Here is a 17886-nt window from a genome sequence, read left to right as displayed (position 1 = left end):
GGGGTGGCAGGCTGGATTGGACCAGTAAGCCAGCACACTAATGGGGTTGTAGGGTTCAGGGGGACCTTCTAAGATACTCTTAGGGTGCCTGTATTAATAAATCCATCACTAGAATCAGTGTGGGTTTATTAGTAAGAAGTGTTTGATACCAAACACCATAGGTTTCAGTGAAGCCATTAAGTAGCTGGGGAATTTGTTATGACCAGTGCCCAGTACATACCTTAAGATGGCTTTCCTGCTCACTTACAATACCTTGTAATAGAACTAGACATCATAGGGGCATGTTTGCACATGAAGATATGTCCTCACATAAAATATAATGACCGTGCCTTAGGGCTTAAAGTCCTGCTGTAGGGGTGACTCACATATATCAGATATAGTGACTTTGGCATAGCACACAGGAGTGTGTTGTGTCATATTTTCACTCATGGTTTGTGCCATGTCACACAGCCTGCAATAGCAGTCTATGTGGAATTTGTATGTGGGTCCCCTTAGGGTGACATAAGATATGCTGCAACCCTTAGGGATCCTGTTTTGTATCTATGCCCTAGGTACCTGGGGAACAATCTACTAGGGACTTACAGGGGTGCTCAAGTCCTTGCCAATTGTAAAACAATTAGACAACACCTTGTTTTGGGGAAAGGGCACTGGCACTGATGTCTGGTAAGCAGGCCTCAGTGCACTGTCAGAGGCGAAAACCAGCATTCAGTAGCTAAAAAGGGGGCAAAAAGTAGGGGGACAACTAAAACAAAAGCCCAGTTTCCTACAGTAATGCTATTAACTTGGGGGATAATCCAAGGCTATTTGGTAGTTATATCACATTGTATCTACTACTCACTGAGTAGTGTTCCTTACTTCAGCTTCCCAACATTAACAGGTTCTTGAAGGGGGTTCAAAACTAATGTTCACTCACACCATTTGCGATCCTGTTTTGGAATTGGAATTTGGTTTTGACATTTCCTGAGTTTGCCTTTTAAACCTACTTTCTCTCTTCAACACTTCTTTTTTTCAATCATTTCATTAAAACTAGCAAGAATTACAATGTGTTTATTTCCTCCATACACTATTTTATATCCTTACAAACATTCCTTACTGATGAAAGAAATATCAGAACTTCACTTAAGTTAAAATCACAGCAGTACACTTAGTCTTCCCTACTCAATACATAGAATGAGTACCACTGAGTGGTAACAATTCACTCCTACTCAGTGTCAGAAACCCACAGATGAATGTGTACTTTATTTACTACACAAAATGAAAAGAAAAAAGTTACCAATTAAAGTTTCCATAAAGTAATCCATTAATGATCCCGATAGAAATAATTAAAATCCGCACATTAAGCAGTCATATTAAATATATGTTTTCATCTGTTTCAAAAAGGACAGGGAGGATCAGGGTGCCAGATAGCATAAGGAGATGAAAAGGTCTGATCTCATCATGCCCTAAAATGATCTCAGTTTAGGGCAGTAAGAGTTATGTGGAGAGGGAAAGTAGGAGGCTGTTGGAGAAGGAGGTAGGGTGGCGGGAGGTGGCCACAGGGGCTGGGGGGTGTGAGGAGAAACAATTACTACTGTACACCAAGGATTTGTCTCAAACTTCTATTCCAGGTTGGGGCAAAAATGTTTCAGATTAATCTGAAAATAAAACATGTAATGGGGTATGACATACCAGAGTGCTACAAAAGCAATAGTCAAATCAAATGGTGACAGAAAGCTAAGCGAAGAGCAAAAAGTTTCAGGAACGTAAAATAATTAATATCGGCTCAAACTTAAGAACCATTAACTCCAAATTCTTGGGGAATGCAAAGTGTTTAAATTTTTAGTAAACAAAGCTGAAAACTCTTTGTTCAGGTATATACATACATACAAGTCTTGGTGGTGAAATAACCCATAAGAACATCAAAATATATGAAAAGATAATACTGGTGAATGGCTGTCCCTTTTGAATGTAAGCATTGATGGAACATACCATTGCTTTGGGAAATTGTAGGACAGGTAGAAAAAGAAATTAAGTGTTTAGGGTTATCGTTCCTAAACTTAAAGAGAATGGTATGAAACAATGTTAAACACGAGAACACTGAAATTCCTCTACTATCCAGCGAGCCAATAAACACTGATCGTGCACTGAAAAAATGTTTTATTAAAAGACATTTTAATTTTACAAAACAAAATGAAAAAAAGATCTATTGGAAATATATTTTACATTTGGTTATGCATCTGCGAAGAGGCCCAGAGTCTCTCTGCTTGTTAGACGTAGTACCAAATTATAAACTAAATTCAAACTGCTGCTCAGTAGTTGCAGCCCCATTGTCAAATGCACAATTACATCCCTGGGCCATGTATCGCTGATTGATACAACAGAATACAGAAGCTACAGTGTAAACTTCTGCACAGTTAAAATGCCTCGACTTAAGCAGCGAGGTCTCAACAACTGTTAGGAAAAATCATAATAGCAAAGTCAATAAATCTTTTGAGCAAACAAATATCCCAAAATTCCAAACTATGTTTTTCACAAAGAGTAAAGGACAAAATTCAGGAGTCCATTAGCCAGAATAGCATATTCAATGCTCTAGGGCTCCTTCAAGTAACTTTTGTCCTTGGAGGTGATGGGGCCAAAACTGTAGAGAATATTGGCCTTCCCCAAAGTTGGTTTGAAAACACTTCAATTAGCTCCCTGCAAATTTATACTGCATGTACAGAATTATACACCCGATACACAGCAGACACAATTAGATTTTCTGTTGCACCTCAGCTTCGCACCGAGGAATGCTACTATACCTTTCGAAAGAACAAGTTGGAACGTACTTCAGTGTCTATTTTTTTCTTGCCCCCATTGTGCATGTTTATGCTTATAGCTCTCCTGGGTTATGAAGTCAGACGTATGGTATTTGGCTTGACGCTTAAAAAAACGAAAAAAAAAAACGAACACTGAATCTGTTTCCAATTTCTTCAAATTCATTAAGAGGCACAACTACTTAATCTTAAAGTGGTGCCTGCAGACGTTCACTCATGCAGAAACTCAGAGGGGTGCTTGTGATGCGTCAACTGAAGATCCCTCCTCTGATGTGGACAGTCTCATTGAGTCCCTGTTCTGCAAGCTTGATGTCCTCAAGATCTTCTTTTATTATGCCAATCAGATGACTAAGACCTTCTTGCTGATGTTTTAAATGCTGAAGATAAAAAAAATAAAAAATTATTGATATGAACAGGCAGGCATATATATATTTATTTTATTTTAGAGGTTTTATATAGCGCTGGCTGGACCCGGGGGCATCAGAGCGCTTTACATATTGTGAGCCAGAAGGTAAAAACACCGGGACCCAAAAACATAGCAGTATTGTATATACACAACATATACGTCAACATATGGGGGACTTCAGGAGGATAAATATGGGAAGACAAAAAAAACACCATACCGTGGAGTAAGTGGTAATAATAATTACATAGGCACAAAAAATTAAGAAGAGCGCTGGGAAGATAGGGGAGTAAGGAAAGGGAGGATAGTGGTCAGTTAGGTTGATAAGGAAAGGGAGGGTAGGTCAATACATTGGATGGGGTTGGAGAGGGATGATGAGGGCTGAGGGTTGACGACGGAAGGGGGGTGTGATGTGGTTGTCAATCAAAGGGGCTTGGTGCCTTAAGCACAAGTCTGCATTAGTGTTTCACTTTAATGATCATTCATTTAAACAAAATCAGTCAGTTTGAGACATTCCCTGTAATAATAGACATTCAGAAATACAAAACACTACATTCAAGTCAAGGAGTAAAAATAAAACACATTTGGGTTATTATTAAGAAAAGCAGAGTGTTCAGATTTTATTTTACATTCGAAACATGTCTGCACAGGGTATGCTTGTTCAGCCTAATCCACTTACATTTGTAATCCCGAATCAAATGTACTTCAATACACTATTGTGTTGCCTCTAGTTGCTCTAGGTCCGTGGTGTCTGACGTACCTGACTCTTGGAAACGTATGCTACATTTTCAGAAAAGTTAAGACAGGATAAAATCCCACTGGTTAATTTAAAAGGAAAGCATGTATTTTATAGTTCTATCGTGAACATGGCCTGCCTAGACATACGAGTTTTCCGTTAGCTGAACAAGTCACATACAAAATGAGGAGATTGGACAGGGGTAAAGATCGAAACAAGAAGCATACACATTACATAGGAAGTTGCTCTTTAATTATGGGTGAAACAGTGAGTAGATAGGAAATGCTGATTCTTATTTTTCCTTATGGCTTTTGATCAGTTTGAGTAATATGCACTGAATTTGGAAGCACTTTGAACCATCTATTTCAAGACTTTTTTATTGCGCATAAGTTAAGGGATCAAACATTACCAGATGCATTTTGTTTGCTCTCACCTGCAGCCAACTACTATTTTGTGAGTAGCTGCAAGAGAGGGCAGAGACAAAAGCTGGGGCACTGTGGTGACTGCCACACAATGCCTGCCACAAGCAGTATGAAGATCCGGCCAAGAGGGGTGAAAGATCTATGCATTCCCACTAAAAATACACTAGAGATGGATGTAACGGGTCTCTGCAGACCTGTGCGTGTGGGTCTGAAAACGTCTTCCTATGCAAATTGTGATCATTTTCACTTTGCTAATTATTGCAATATATGTAAGCCCCAAACCTCAAATGTTAATAAAACAAAAAGAGTTCAATACAAAGACATACGTGACACTTACATAATGCAAACACATATATAAGGGACACAGACATTGCCCATAGGAGGGGCCAGGCTGAGTTCACTCGTTGGTTGAAGTTCGTTTTTGTTTTCTTTAATGTCAGTGTGCTACTAAAGAGGCACTGCTTCAAGGCCTTTCAGGCATATTGCACTTTGTACTGGTGTTGTAAAGTAACGAGGGGGCTCCCACCTCAATGACGGGAAATGATTCAAGCATGCAAATCTATGAACAATCCAGTGCTAGAGAAGCGTTTATTTCACTCATGACAAACGTCCACTTTATTGTTTCCTCTCAGTTATCAACTTTGACGCTAATTTCCATGCCAATGTTATTGCTTATAACTTCCTCTCGTGCACTTCTGGGTCTTCCTCATGAAGGTGGATTTATTTGTTGGAGACCCACCTCTCATTGCAGAGCCATTTCTGTTTGACATGCTGCTTCGGTGGTGATTGAGAAATAGTAGGCCATGAAACCGATTACTATTCCATCACATTCCCTCCTGGAGTTTTCCCACCTTCAAGTCAGTCTACTCCTCAATATCAGCTTCACTTGTTTACTATCACCACCACCCTATCCGTCAACCATTTCACCTTTCGATTGCCGTCTCCCAACTCCGTTGTCTTTTATTTTTCTCATTATTCAGTCTATTTACCATCAGCCGTCTTATTAGTCGTCCCTTTCCCACATCAGACTTTCCTTCCTTTCTTTCATGCCTTCTTTCGCTCACTCTACTTACCAAGTTTCTGAACCCCTCATGCTCTAATGCAATTTCCTGCATGTTCTCATTCTTTCCCATTCAGTCTCGCTTACACCAACACTCGCCCAACTATCTATATTTGTCCACTTCTCCCTCTTGCTTTCTCTTCAAAGGATTATTTCATATCTTTCCAAATCTCTCCCCTTCTTTATTTGGACTCATTACTTACTCTCTCACCTCTGCCCCATATTTTTATCCTCTCACCCTTTTACTCTATCATCTCCCAGCCTTTTATAGACTGTTCAACAATCTCACATTTTCTATCTCTTTCTCATCTCTTTTCAGTGTTCCCCAAGCTCCACATCTCACCCTCTGAAACCTATTGCACTCCATGTCCCGCTCATCTTGTTTCACCTCGCTGTTCTCATTCTTGGCTGGGCTGGAACACCAGTCCCTCTTCGGCTAGAGTAGTATACTGTTTTTTCTGAATGAAATGCCCTTAATTCATAAAAAAAGTAGCAGAGCTTTTTAAGGGAACTGTTGCTTAACCGTGTAAAGGAATATCCCTGTAGCTTTGCTGCCAGTGGCAGCTCCTCCGCTAAGGCAGAGGCACATTTCTCACGGAGCAGTGTAAAAGAAAAGATAAAATAATAATAACTTAAGTTATTATTATTTTATTTTTAGTATCGCCAGGTTAGAACAGGCAGTGCTTGGCTCCCGCGATGTCCGGGAGAAGGAGTGGTTGCTGCACTCTATAGTGTTACAAAAGGGGGTGGTGATGGACGGAGCATCTGAACCAATCAAACACTCACACCCAGTCAAAAGATCTGGGTTTGATCCATCACCGTTCTTTAGCCCACTCTGCCACCCCAGTTCAGACATGGCTATATGCAAATCAGTCTGACCCTGTGCCTCATGGTTCCAGTCCAGCCCGAACTGCCAAGCCATGCCTTCCCTGGACCGGAAACACGCTTCCGAGGACCGGTTTCTGGCATTCCAGCCGTCTTCAGCCCGGCTTGCTTGAGTCCAGTGGCAAAGTGAGCAAGGGACTCAGGTCTGAGCATACCCTGCCACACTTATGGCGGCCAAAAGCGGTACAAAAGGAGCTGGTGATGGACGGAGCATCTGAACCAATCAAACACTCATACCCAGTCAAAAGATCTGGGTTTGATCCATCACCGTTCTTTAGCCCACTCTGCCACCCCAGTTCAGACATGGCCATATGCAAATCAGTCTGACCCTGTGCCTCATGGGAACAGTCCAGCCCAAACTGCCAAGCCATGCCTTCCCTGGACCGGAAACAAGCTTCCGAGGACCGGTTTCTGGCATTCCTGCCGTCTTCAGCCCGGCTTGCTTGAATCCAGTGGCAAAGTGAGCAAGGGACTCACGTCTGAGCATACCCTGCCACACTTATGGCGGCCAAAGCGGTACAAAAGGGGGTGGTAATGGACGGAGCATCTGAACCAATCAAACACTCACACCCACTCACTCTATAGTGTAGCATGATGGTTGGGCCGGCCGCCTTGGCTTGGCCAAACCGTCATGCGCACTTTGCATGTTCTCCACCCCGGCTGCATTACAGCCTGGGGGAGAACATGCCCGGGTTCCCATGCCCAGTCTGAGCGCCAAAGTACGTATTGCAACATTGTGATTAGCTGAGGGAGTCTGGGTGCTTCTTGGTTGAGGAGCGGAGGAGAGACGACGGGGGAGTCAGGTAAGTGAATTTTAATTTGTTGACCTCAAACTCAGAATCCCCCCCAACCACTTTAGCCCCCAAAACACCTGTACCATGCCGGCCGTCACTGCTTGCTGCCCACTTTATGCAACTTTTATACACGAAGAATTTGAGAAAGCTGAGGTTCAAGCCCAAAAACAGTCATTAAATACACTCCAATCCAATGCGATTTCAACATTATATTACATTGGTCCAGATAAACAGAAGAATATATCTTTCACCTGCTTTATTTCCCTCAAGAGATCTGCATCAACATAGTACCGCTCTTCTGATCTCACTGCTCCAAAGTGGTTCTGCATTCTGATTTGTGACATCAGCTCATTAAGTCTGCCCTGTAAAAAAAGGCAGGTGATTAGGTTCTATAAAAGTGGTAACTGAATAAATGTCTGCTATGAGAAGTATAATAAACAGCTGAAAACGTCCCAGTAAAATGTATACATGCCATTCATGAGATGATAGCCTATCCAGAATGACTGTTAACATGTATATTTTATTTAGGGTAGTTGCATGCCATGAACTTTGCCCCCGTGAGTTGCCTGAAACAGCTGTGCACAGCAACAGGAATACAGATCTTGCACTCAGGATTAAAAAAAAACACATGGGGACGTTTAAAATGCAAAAGGAGTAAATAAAATGTAATGTCAGTAGAGGGATGCAAGGGCTGTGGAGAGAAAGGTCTTTAGTTTACAAGTGAGAGGAAGAGGATGAAGAGGAGAGTTTTGCCTTGATTTAAAAATCCCTTCAGGGATGCAGGAAATCTGAGTGGTGGGCTGGGATCGTTACGTAACATGGGAGCTTGTGATAGGCAGGCCAGTTTGTTGATGCAGACATGATGGGGGTATAGGTCTATACAGTTGCCAGAGATGTGTGGAGTTTATTTACCAAGTAGTAGCCTGGTTATTTCCATGGACAGCATTGCAAGCAAGAGCACAATTTAAAGTCGAGGTGACCCGATGTGGGAAACTATGTAGCTACTTTTAAGAGGGGACAATGTGATTACATTTTCACTGGCTAGTGATCAAGCAGGCATCTTCATATTATACTGTATTAAGATGAAGCAGTGCAGTTTTTGGGAAGCCTGTTTACACAACACTTATCCTTAACCCGTTTGCTGCTTCGAACGTTCAGCGCCAGTGCTGAACATTCGAAGAAACAGGTGCGGCCGCGTCGGCCGTTGAACGTGCGCAGCACCAGGGAGGTAGCTCGCGCGACGTCCAACGGCCGAAGGCAGCGGCAAACGGGTTAATGATGTCAGAAGTTGTTTTGTGGGAGGATCGGCTAGATTTTCCACTGAAGACTGACTTCGAACACCAATTTGCTTTGCTTCTCATGATCATCTAAGGAAAGGCTGGATTTAATGTAACAGCCAAATAATTTGGCCAGGTCAAGATGCAAGATGAGGAGCCCTCCTAATTAGACTGGCCTGAACTTTGTGATTTTATTTAGAATTTACATCATAATGCTGTGAATTAAAAGAAAACTACGTTTTGCAACCATACGTACAGTTGGCAATATAACAAACACAAAAAGGTTTTACCTTTGCCGGCTTGTGTAGGAAACTAGCTCTTTATATAGTGGACCAAAAAGACGTACACTGTGCAAAGTGTCCTGTCAAACCCCAAAGGAATTACAGAGGTAAAAATGACACCCCAAATGCTCTCTTTTGAGGTAGAGTGGGTGAGCAGTTAGGCATATCAAAGAGGGTAGTGCTAAGCTTTTATTGCACAAACAAAGGCAGTGAGACCACAAAGAAATCAGTCACCAAATATATAATAAAGAACATACTTTTATATGAATTTAGATACCAATATCATAGGAATCAGGTAAGTACTTTTTGAGTTATGAATTTTTACTGCTTTTAAAAATGGACACAGTGCAATTTCTGAAGCAGTAATGTTATCCTATGGAGGAAAGACAAACACTGCATACAGGCACTTCACAGACACTTATGCAACCAATCTCTTGAACTTAAGGTAGTATGGGGGCAAGGTCCAAGGCAGCACCAATAGGTCACCTTGAAAGGCCCGGGTCAGCCGGGTGCAGAGGTGCTTTTCAGCGTTGAGTGCCAAATATTATCCAATGGGGGAAAAACATGTACTGCATTCGGGCATTTCAAATCGACTTACAGGACCAATCTGCTGGACTTAAGGTGAGTATAGGGCTAGGTCCAAGGCCACATCAACAGGTCACATGGGGAGGCTCTGGGACATCTGTGTGCAGATGTGTGTTACGACGTTGGATGTCCCTTTCAACTCAATGGGGAATGGCCCAGTTAAAGAGGCTGCAAGCCAGGACTGGGAGACTAGTTGGGCTGAACCAACAAGAGGGCTCGGGTCTCACAGTGCTTTGGAAAGTGGGCAAACCTTTGGTACTCTTCTTGGACCAGGGCCGTCGGCTGCTGAGGTGTTCCGAGGCGTCGGGTTTTCATCACCAGAGACACTGTCGATAGATGGGGCAGGCACAAAGAGGCAGCATCAGTGGGTCCACTGTGGGCAAACTCAAGGTGGGCTTAGTCTGTGGAGGGCCGGGGACCACGCTGGTACCATTGTTCCACTTCAATTCAGACTAGGCGGCTTTGGGTTTGCTGTGGTCCAGAGCCCAAACACTTCTTTTGGCGTGCCTGCAGGATAGCAACTCTGTTAGTCCACAGGTGTTCCTGGGTCTCCGGTGAAGGCAGGCAGTCCTCCCAGGCTTTTGGAGGCATAGCAGCTATAGGACGAGACAACTATAGCTCAATCTGGTGGGAACAGCAGACAACCCGACAGGGTTAGCGCCAACTCTGTTGCTTAACCACAGTCCTTGCTTTTCCATTGGCTCTTCTGTGCCCTTTTTAGGTTGGCAGGAATCTGATTTCCTGATGCCAGGGGCTCCCCTAAATACTAGATTTAGGGGAGTGTATAGTTGCAGCCAATGGGCTTACCCATGGGGTCACTGCGCCCCTTATATGACCACTTTCTGTGGGAAGTGGGCAAAGCCCTGCCCCAGAGTTCCTAATTCTGCTATCACCAATATGTCAGACTTTTAAATTTCGGATCCACATCAGGTAGCCCACCTTAGTGGAAGGAACGTGAGTAGGATGGAGTGGTTCAGTTAGAGTGGGGGTGTGAGATTGTCTAAAATGTATATATATGGAGATGGTTCCTTGTGTCTCAATGATTGAGAAGAAGGTTTTTATATATGAAATGAAATGATATCACTGGTTGTACAGCACAGTATATATTGTTTGTATTCACTTTTTCTATTGAGCAAAATATATAAAGAAATTAAAAATAAAGATAAGAGAAACTGATAATCACGAAAGAAATAAACGTAATTGATGAAGGAATCATGGTCTCATCTCATAGATTTGTTCGTAAAATGGCCAGCTTTGGAAGCTAATCATGGCCCCATAGGAAGCCATACAGGTCGAAAGAGACAATACATTGTAATTATTGTAAATCAGTGTGGGTTTATTAATACGAGGTGTTTGATATCAAACACCATAGGTTTCAGTCAAGCCATTATGTAGCGTGGAAACCTGTGTTGACCAGTGCTCAGTGCATACTTAAGGATGGCTTGCCTGCTAACTTCTAATGTCTAGTAATATTACTAGACATCACAGGGGCATATCAGCTCATGCATAAAATATAATGCACCCTTCCTTAGGGCTCAAAGGCTTGATGTACAGGTGACTTACATATATATAAGACGTAGTGACTTTGGCTTGGCACACAGGAGTGGGTCATGTCAACCGTAGTCACATCCCTAGTCCTTTCTAGACTAGATTAATGTAATAGGCTATATCTCGGCATAAAGATGAAGCAACTTCAAAGGCTCCAAATGATCCAAAATGCGGCCGCAAGACTTTTCCTGGGGATTCCTAAATTCAGTCAGTGGGTACCCATCTCCAAAGTCTACACTGGCTGCCAATAAAATAAAAACAGATCAAGTTTAAAACCCTGTGTATTACATACAAGGCACTTCACGGGACTGGCCCTAAGTTCCTGAGACATTCACTGCACTGGTGCTCCCCAAATAGATGTCTGAGATCACAAGGACCAAAAGTGATACTTTCTCAGAGAGTTGTTAAATCATACTGGGGTGGTACAAGATTTATGGTGTGAGCCACCACGCTCTGGCACTCCCTCCTGTTTAACATCAGAAATATTCCCTCTCTGACTGTGTTGGAAAGCCATTAAAACTTGGCTGTTCACGGATTAATCCCTCTGCCTGCTTCTCTGTTTCCTAGCGCCAAGACATCTCTGGTAATCGTACGCTGTATACATTTATAACATAACATGTCATCTTTTCTCTCATGGTTTGCACCATGAGAGCCTGCAATAGCAGTCTGTATGAAGTTTGTGTGTGGGTCCCTTAAGTTGGCATAAGATACGCTACAGTCCTTTGAGACCCTCTTTAGCACTCATGCCCTAGGTACCTGGGGTACCATTTACTAGGGATTACAGTGGTACTAAAGTCCTTAGCTAATTGTAGCACAATTAGACAACATCTTGATTTGGAGAAGGAACACTGGCACTGGGGTCTGGTTAGCAGGCCTCAGTACACTGTCAGAGTCGAAAATCAGCATATAGTAGCTAAAATGTGGGCAGAAAATGGGGTGATAACTGCAATAAAAGGCCATTTTCCTACAGCGTGGCGTAAGGAGGTTTGTGATGTGTATGACAAAGCCATTAATTCTGCAAAAAACACTTTTTCTATTTCATTAAGATATACACAAATGCCCGTCAAGATCTAGCACCTTTCGGATAAATTAGAATCCAGTTTCTTAGACATGGCATTCTTTCCACCTTTTTGCCTTCAGACCTCCTGTTTTTGCAGGCTTACGACTTTGCACACTTTAACACTGATAACCATTGCTAAAGTGTATGTGCTCTCTCCTTAAAACATGTTAGATTGGATTATACCGAATTGGCATATTTAATTTACTTGTAAGTACCTAGTAATGGGGCACTACCTGTGTCCATGGCCCGTAACTTAAATGCTACTAGTAGGCCTGCAGCACTGATTGTGCCACCCACTTAAGGAGCACTGTAAACCTGTCTCAGCCTGCTACTGCAGCCTGTGTGTGCAAACTGCCATTTCGACCGGCCAAAATAAACCCATTGTCAGGGCCAAACCTTCATTTTTAATACATATAAGTCACCCTTAGGGTAGGCCCTGGACAGCCCAGAGGGCAGGCAGGGTGCAATGCATTTAAAAAGTAGGAAATATCCTGGTAGTGAAATTGTCTTACATTTATTTTTCACTACTGCAAGGCCTACCACTCCCATAGGATAACATTGGAGTGAACTTATTACATTTAATAAGTAAAATGTCCAAATGGGAACAGATAATTAGTTAATGTTTGGGGCATTTTTTGCCTTATCCTTTTGGTCCCTGCCACCTTTCTCTGGGGCACGTCTGGGTGCAGCTCACAGGTAGGCTTTGTGTGTTCCTCCTAGACAGCTACACACACACAATAGGGAGCTTGAATAGGCTGTGCCTGGTCTCCACACAAGGGCTGTATATCCCCTCTACTTAGTCTGGAGCAGAGGCCAGGGTGCCTGTGTACTTTAAAGACATGCCTCTAGAAGCTTCTTCCCACTTCAAAGGCACAAATGGGTATAAATATTGGACTTCAGACACCTACTCTTCAGTACACTTCTAGACCTGTGGCTACTCTGCCAGGAAGAAGAACTGTTGTGGTGCTGAAAGGACTGCCACCATGCTGGACTGCTGCATTGAAGGAACTGCTGCCCTGTTGTGCTGACCTGTTGCCCTCTTGCGTGGGTGAGAAAATAACTGGACCTGCAACTTCACCCTTAAACCCAGGAGACCAGAGTGATTACAAGGGATAGTCTGCTGACCTCCAGATCTGAGCCTCAATGACAACGTGTCCCCTAACATCCTGCCCCTTCACTTGGACCTAGCTGAAGTGAGTTCCTGATCCCCAAGTGTGCCTCTCAGTTCCAAGACCCTTGGTGTGGCTCAGAGAGCTGCATATTTAAATTTTTGGGCTCTTTGCCACCACAAACGGGCCCACGAGCACCAAGACCTCAGCACTTGCACAGCAATTCAGCGTGAAGCTCCGGCTGCCACCTCTGTGCTCCAGAATCGATTGCTAGCTGGGACCGCTAACGCGAAGTTCCAGCAACACCCGCCCACGACGACTGCAGGATCTTCGCACTCCGCTGGGATCCTCCTGCGATGCGCTCCGTGCAGCCCTCTCCTTCACAAACAAGGCTCTTGGCACAGATTTGAGAAGGTAAACTTCAGTGGGCCCAACGTGGTGACTGTAGCCTACTTGCGCCCCATCATGGCCAGCCTGAAAGTGTGAGTTTAACCCGATCCAGTTTGACAAGATAGCTGCGAATGGCGCTTTCTGGATTATTGTAGTTTTGGTCTTGTTTTATTTTTTATGTAATTCTGCTCTATTTTTCCAACATGGTGTGCTTTTCACGTTATTACTATTTGAAGTGTTTCATAAATACTTTATACATTGACTCCAAGATAAGCCAGACTAATCTTCCCCCAGTAGCTTGGCATGGAACAATTTTGGTTTGCTTGAGCCTTACCCGTACAAGGATTGTGGTTGCTCCTTGACCAAGGTTCACAACCCAGTAAACCAACAATTCAATTGATCACAGCAGTCAATGTCTCACCTTAAACTGAGTAGGTGCATTGAGTTCACACTGAATTGTGTCCAACTGTACTCGAAGCTGTTCCTCGTCAGCCTGAATGGCATAACCGCTTTTTCTTTGAATCTCTTGTTTAATCAAAACCTGCAAATTATGAAAAATAAATGGTCAAACAGAGTTACCAGACTGCTAAAAGCTCTTATGAAGTACATTTGACATAGTGTCAGAGGGAATGACAACATGTGTAAATCAAAAATCAACATCCAAAAGAGCAACAGTTTAATAAGAATACTTTCTTTAACAGATATTGTAACTTCTTCTGCCTTTGTACTTTAACATATCCCATTCAAAGTAAAAATGTAGTCACAAAGATTAATATGCAAAGTAAAATTAAATATAAACACAATTTCTGTACTTACCAGAAGTGCTCTATGTGACAGGTCCATCAGTTTCCTTTTATACTGCGCAATTTTTGCCATTGTTGTGGCTTGGTTTTTCTGCAACTCACTGATATCTTCGGATATAATCTGAAGACAAAGATAATTACAACCTGAACAAATCATTTGCTTCAACTTTAATCTCTATAAAAACTATCTCCAATAGGTACTCCTTTCGAAAAAATTATACTCTGCAATCGTGGCCTCAAGGTGATGGAGTAAAGGAACACAAAAAACGACTGAAAGTGGCATTCACTGTTTTCCCAATTATGCAACAGGGACTGTTCTCAACTGTATGCATGCTTTCAAATGGTTTTCTATTGTCAAGTTAAACATCGTGCAGATCAACTTTCTGACCAATTTAAAAAAGGATTACTGTAGCTCACAACTTCTCTGCTATGCAGTCACTGCAGGAATCAAACATCATTTCTGAAATTTAAAATACAAAGGAAAAATACAAAACACTCCTCCTGGCTTTGGGTCACGGCCTGTAAGTGCTGCAAACGATTTTTCATTGAAAGAATTGGTACTTTACCATATTTGTGTTGGAAGACAGACAGAGAAACATCATTAAGTGTTCAACATCTCATTTTCTTTTCTTTTTTTGAATTATTTACATACTGCATCATTTCTACAACTGTCATGTATATTACATATGTATACAGGCTCCTTTTAGGATAAAAAACGTAAAGGGGCTATGCCATGCACGGGGGAGAAATTCTGGTTATAGTAAAAAAAAAAAAAAGGATGTGAAATCCAAAAGGAATGGTGTAAGAAACTGCCCTTTTTTACATGGTCACCCCCACTTTTTGCCTGGTATTTGAAGCAATTTAGACTGGAAGAGCACTGGGTTCCTGCTAATCAGGTCCCCAGTTCCTGCACGCTTTCCTAAAATTTTACAATTGTTTCCCCAGTTTGCAATACCGTTGGCACCCTCTGCAAGTCCCTAGTAAATGATACCCCTGGTACCTAGGGCCTGAGGTACTAGAGATGGTCCACAAGGGCTGCAGCACAATGGGTGCCACCCTAAGAGACCCCTCACCAGACCCATGCAAGACTGCCATTGCAGGCTGCGTGTTTTGGTGTAGGCAAAAGTGAAAACACGTCATGATACACATCCCGGTCTTCCATGTTCCCTAACACAGCATAAAGTATTTGTAAGTCATCCCTACAGAAGAAGGCCTTACAGCCCTATGGCAAGGTGCTTTATATTAAATGTGAGGGCATACCTGCCAGAGCAGATATGTCCCTGTGCTGGTCAGTTCTATTACTGCCAGTGCAAGCGAACTGAGAAGTCATTTCAGAACATGTGCTGGGAACTGGAGAAAAAAGTTCCCCAGCTACAGGATGACTTCACTGAAAATAGGGATGTTTGGTATCAAACATCTTGTATTAATAAAAACACACTGATTCCAGTGTTGGATTTAATAATACATGCCCTCAGAGGGCACCCTAGAGGTACACCCTGAAAACCTACCAGCCTCTGGTGTGCTGGCTGAAGGATTTCTGCCAGCCAGCCACCAGAGAAGTGTGTCTGACCCCCAAGGGTGAGAGCCTTTGCTCTCAGGAGGTCAGAAACAAAGCCTGCTCAGGAAAGGGGTGTTGCACCCCCCTCCCACAGGATGGCCTGCTGATCACAGCCTTTGAAATTCAAAATCTGCTCCCCTCTCCTCCCGGCTTCCTTTTGTCCAGATCCTTTTGGCACCTATACAGGTTGGAAAATTAGCTAGTCAGTTAGGCGTGCCCACCTCCAGGTTAGTTCTACCTCTAAGGTGACCTAAGCTGATGCGCAAAAAGAACAATTGAAGGACAGAATGCAGAACTAGGTCATACATTCACCCAGTACAGAGATCTGGGCCTAAATACATCGTTTTTTTTGCTCCCCATACCAATCCAGTTTGAACCCAGTCATCGTCAAATCAGTCTTGACCCTGTGCCCAATGGGAACAGTTCAGCCTGAACTGCCAGGCCAGGTCCTTATGTGGGCACGACTTTTCAGAAGTGGCCGTCTTGGTGTCTGCAAATGTAGAACTCTGGGACAGAGTTATGCAACCTTCCACCAGGAAGCGGCCATATAGGGGGTGTAGTGACTCTCCTAAATTCAGTATTTGGGGAGCCCATGGAAAGAAGAAAACGGAAGTGAAAAGTCACACAGAGCACGAACAGAAGACCCAGCAACTGACCTGGTACCAACCCTGTCGGCCAACCTGTTGATTTCGACAATTGCGCTAAAAGACAACTTGTCCTGCAGCTGCTGTGTTTCCAAAGCCTGGGAGACCTGCCAACCCTTCACACAGGAACCAATAACTTGCTTGAAGTAGCAGACCGGCTTCCCTGTATTCTGTAGGCTCCAGAGAGGACTTCAAGACCCCAAAAACCCTACGCCTGATGACATCACTGTACACGTCGCTCCAAACCAGAGTTGAAGTGGGCCAACTGCGCCAGTGTGGTCCCCTAGAGCTCCAGAGACCGATTTGACAGTGGTTTGGCCTCTTGTTGACTCTCAGACGTCACCTGCAGCCTATGCATGCAGCTCCCCTCTACCAACTGTTTCCCAGTAAATAAAACTCGACGCCTAAAGACATCTCTATTCTCGTTACCCCTGGGCCATGAAGAAGAGGACCAAAGGTGTCCCTACATCCCCAAGCTTAAAGAGGCCTGAGCGCCTCCCCTTCTCCCCCGTTGGTTCAGCACGACTGGACTCCCAGTCAAAGTCTGCAGTCTCTTTATGCAAAGACCGATCCCTATAGACCAACACTTGACACCAATGCAGTTTTACAACGCTGCACCTGTCTGGCCTAGTGCCGCTGGTGGTGTTATGCTGGTGCTGCCTTGGACCTTGCCCACCACTTGCCTCAAGTCCAGGAGATTGGTCCCATAAGTCGATGTACTGCACCTAAATTCTGCACTTGCTTTTCCTCCAATATGATAACATTGCAACTGCTGAAAATTGCAGTGTCGACTTTTTTTATACAAAAGGTAATTCACTTGAAAATGAATATGCTACTTACCAGTATGCATCTGTTCTTGGCATGTAGGGCTGCTGACATTCATATCTATAGCATAGATCGCCGCCTAGTGTTGGGTCCGGATGATTGCACATTGTTGTCCTGGAAGAGTCTTCGAAGTATCACGAGATAGGTGGCTCCTCCCCTGGACTACAGTGCGCATGGGCATCGACTTCATCCCCAGATTGTTTTTAGCCATTGTGGTGAAGATGGAGTGTAACAGTGTGAGCGATGACCATGCTAAGAGTAAGTGTAAATTCTGCAGCCGCTACAGGCGCCGGGGAGGAGGGCGGGCGATATGAATGTCAGCAGCCCTACATGCCAAGAACAGATGCATACTGGTAAGTAGCATATTCAGTTCGAGGCATGTGGGCTGCTGAATTCATATCTATAGCATAGAATAAATAGCAGTCCCTCCATCAACGGCGGCCGCCTGTGCCAGCAGCAGATGTCTGAAAAAGTGTCTTTAGAACAGCCTGCCCTACAGCTGCTTGGAGTGCACATCTACACAGTAGTGTTTAGTAAATGTGTGTGGGGTAGACCATGAGGCTGCTCTACAAATGTCTTCCAAAGGGATATTACCAAGGAAAGCCATGGAGGCCCCCAACTTGCGGGTGGAGTGGGCTCTGGGGGGGACCGTTAAAGTGCGCTTAGCCTTGTGATAGCAAATCTGAATACACTTAACGATCCACCTGGCTATAC

General features: G+C 43.6%; 1 protein-coding gene across 1 annotated transcript in view; it reads right to left on the bottom strand.

The window, feature by feature from the left end:
* Nucleotides 1–2119: 2119 nt before the first annotated feature.
* NUP54 (nucleoporin 54) overlaps nucleotides 2120–17886 on the bottom strand; it is a 150339-nt gene continuing 134572 nt past the window's right edge. The window contains exons 10-13 of the mRNA XM_078676389.1: nucleotides 14159–14266; nucleotides 13764–13883; nucleotides 7344–7454; nucleotides 2120–3169 (exon numbers count right to left, since the gene is read on the bottom strand). Of these exons, the coding sequence (XP_078532515.1) occupies nucleotides 3041–3169; nucleotides 7344–7454; nucleotides 13764–13883; nucleotides 14159–14266 (468 nt within the window). The 3' untranslated portion in view covers nucleotides 2120–3040. The remainder of the gene's footprint in view (nucleotides 3170–7343; nucleotides 7455–13763; nucleotides 13884–14158; nucleotides 14267–17886) is intronic.

Source organism: Lissotriton helveticus, chromosome 2_1 (genome assembly GCF_964261635.1).
Source record: "Lissotriton helveticus chromosome 2_1, aLisHel1.1, whole genome shotgun sequence".
NCBI lineage: Eukaryota > Metazoa > Chordata > Amphibia > Caudata > Salamandridae > Lissotriton > Lissotriton helveticus.
Note: the sequence above shows the minus strand (reverse complement) of the source record. Positions and strands in the feature narration are given on the sequence as shown.